Here is a 1,657-nt window from a genome sequence, read left to right as displayed (position 1 = left end):
GAAATTTTTTAATATTCTAGTTTTTGATTGAAAACTCAGTTTTTATCACTGACAACAAATCTTCTCAGTTGTTCTCTTGAATATAATGGCCTCACTTTGTTCATTTTGAAGAAAATGTCTGCCAGATACTCAGTTGTGATGGCAGTTGTCAGTCATTCTTTTAAATAAAAATGGTGTTGTATGAAAAAAAGTGACAAAATTTAATGAAGTTAATGCATACTGCTTAATCAGGAACATTTCCTAAACTGGCTTTTTATGTTTTTTGTTTTGTTGTTGACTGTATGTGGTGGTTTGGAGCAGTGTCCACTACTTCAGCATACTGCTTTGTTTTCTGCTAAGCTACAAGCACTTTTTCCACCATTGCTTTTTGTGGCATTAGTGCAGATGTCACTACAAATAAGATTTTACTTAGTAGTATGATAAAAATAAGTCAACCTCATGTTTTCCTGAAAGTGTTGTGGGAATTCTGCCAGAGGCTTATGGACCACACTTTGAAAACTATTTTATACTGCTCTAAAATTGCCAGAGATTATTTTCATATCGCTAACTATAAATTAAGCTTCAGAAAATATTGAAAATTTATGTTCTTGTTTGAGAAAAAGGCATAAGAAATACCATGTTTTGTATGCTTCATTGATACGTTATGGCTCTTGAGTCTTGGTAGTATTTTTAAATCAAATTTAATGATTATCTTCTCATATGCATAATGGTATTACTAATCATTTTGAATTAGCTCTGAATTTGATGGTGAACAAGAAGTTTTGAATGATTTTGTGGTAAACTTTATTGTCTTGGGTTACATGTAGAATCTTAGAAGGAAAGTAATTCAATTAATGGCATTATATATAAGAGATGCACATAGAATTTCATAGTATCATTTAATAATTCTTAATAATGTAGTGGGTGAAGGCATTTCTTAACTAAATTAAATACTTGCTTTTTATCAACATGTATATTGTTTAATGTTATAAACATTACACTTTGTGGCCTTGAATATTTGATTACTTGATTTTAAAACTGGTTTTAGAATGTTTTCTGATTTTGAAACTAGATTTCGGAATCTCACCATTTGTCTTTTAAAAACATTTTGAAGGGTAAAACTCTTACGGTCATTGCAGTAATCCTTACCAACTTCCATGATGGCAAACCTCTTCCTATTGAAAGATTTAAAAAGAATCTGAAGAAGGTAAAGTATTAGTAAGTGTACTTTCTGTGAAGTCTCTGGTTTAATATGAAACCTTTAATTTTATCATTTAAAAAAATTACCAAGAAATTGATAGTATTTGCTGTTTTCAGAGATGGAATGAATGACTGTTCTCATGTGTTGTTTGCTAAGAGTGGAAGTTGGTATCACATTCTTGAGGATAATATCCAAAGCCTTAGAAATGTTCATAATCTGATCTAGTCAGTAATGCCATTTCTAAGAACTATAGAAGTTATCAGAAATGCATTTTTTCCAAAGATATAACCCCCCCCCCACCTATTATTTTAAAAGTAGACAGTTTGAAATGACTCTTTTTAGAAGGGGACAGTTAAATTATGATATGGTCATAAAATTTAGTATTATGCAATTATAAAATCTTACTTTTGATACATAATCACTTTCATGATGTTTTGTTTTTATTTTTTAGAGACAAGGTCTTAACTCTGTTGCCCA

General features: G+C 30.2%; 1 protein-coding gene across 1 annotated transcript in view; it reads left to right on the top strand.

Annotated features, from left to right (window-relative positions):
• The window catches only part of HLTF (helicase like transcription factor), a 60,128-nt gene that overhangs the window by 19,752 nt on the left and 38,719 nt on the right, over positions 1-1,657 (top strand). Inside the window, exon 8 of the mRNA XM_023512999.1 lies at positions 1,094-1,186. Coding sequence (XP_023368767.1) covers positions 1,094-1,186 — 93 coding nt within the window. The remainder of the gene's footprint in view (positions 1-1,093; positions 1,187-1,657) is intronic.

The sequence above is a fragment of the Otolemur garnettii genome, unplaced genomic scaffold (assembly GCF_000181295.1).
Source record: "Otolemur garnettii isolate 467f Iridium unplaced genomic scaffold, OtoGar3 scaffold00032, whole genome shotgun sequence".
NCBI classification, from domain to species: domain Eukaryota; kingdom Metazoa; phylum Chordata; class Mammalia; order Primates; family Galagidae; genus Otolemur; species Otolemur garnettii.
Note: the sequence above shows the minus strand (reverse complement) of the source record. Positions and strands in the feature narration are given on the sequence as shown.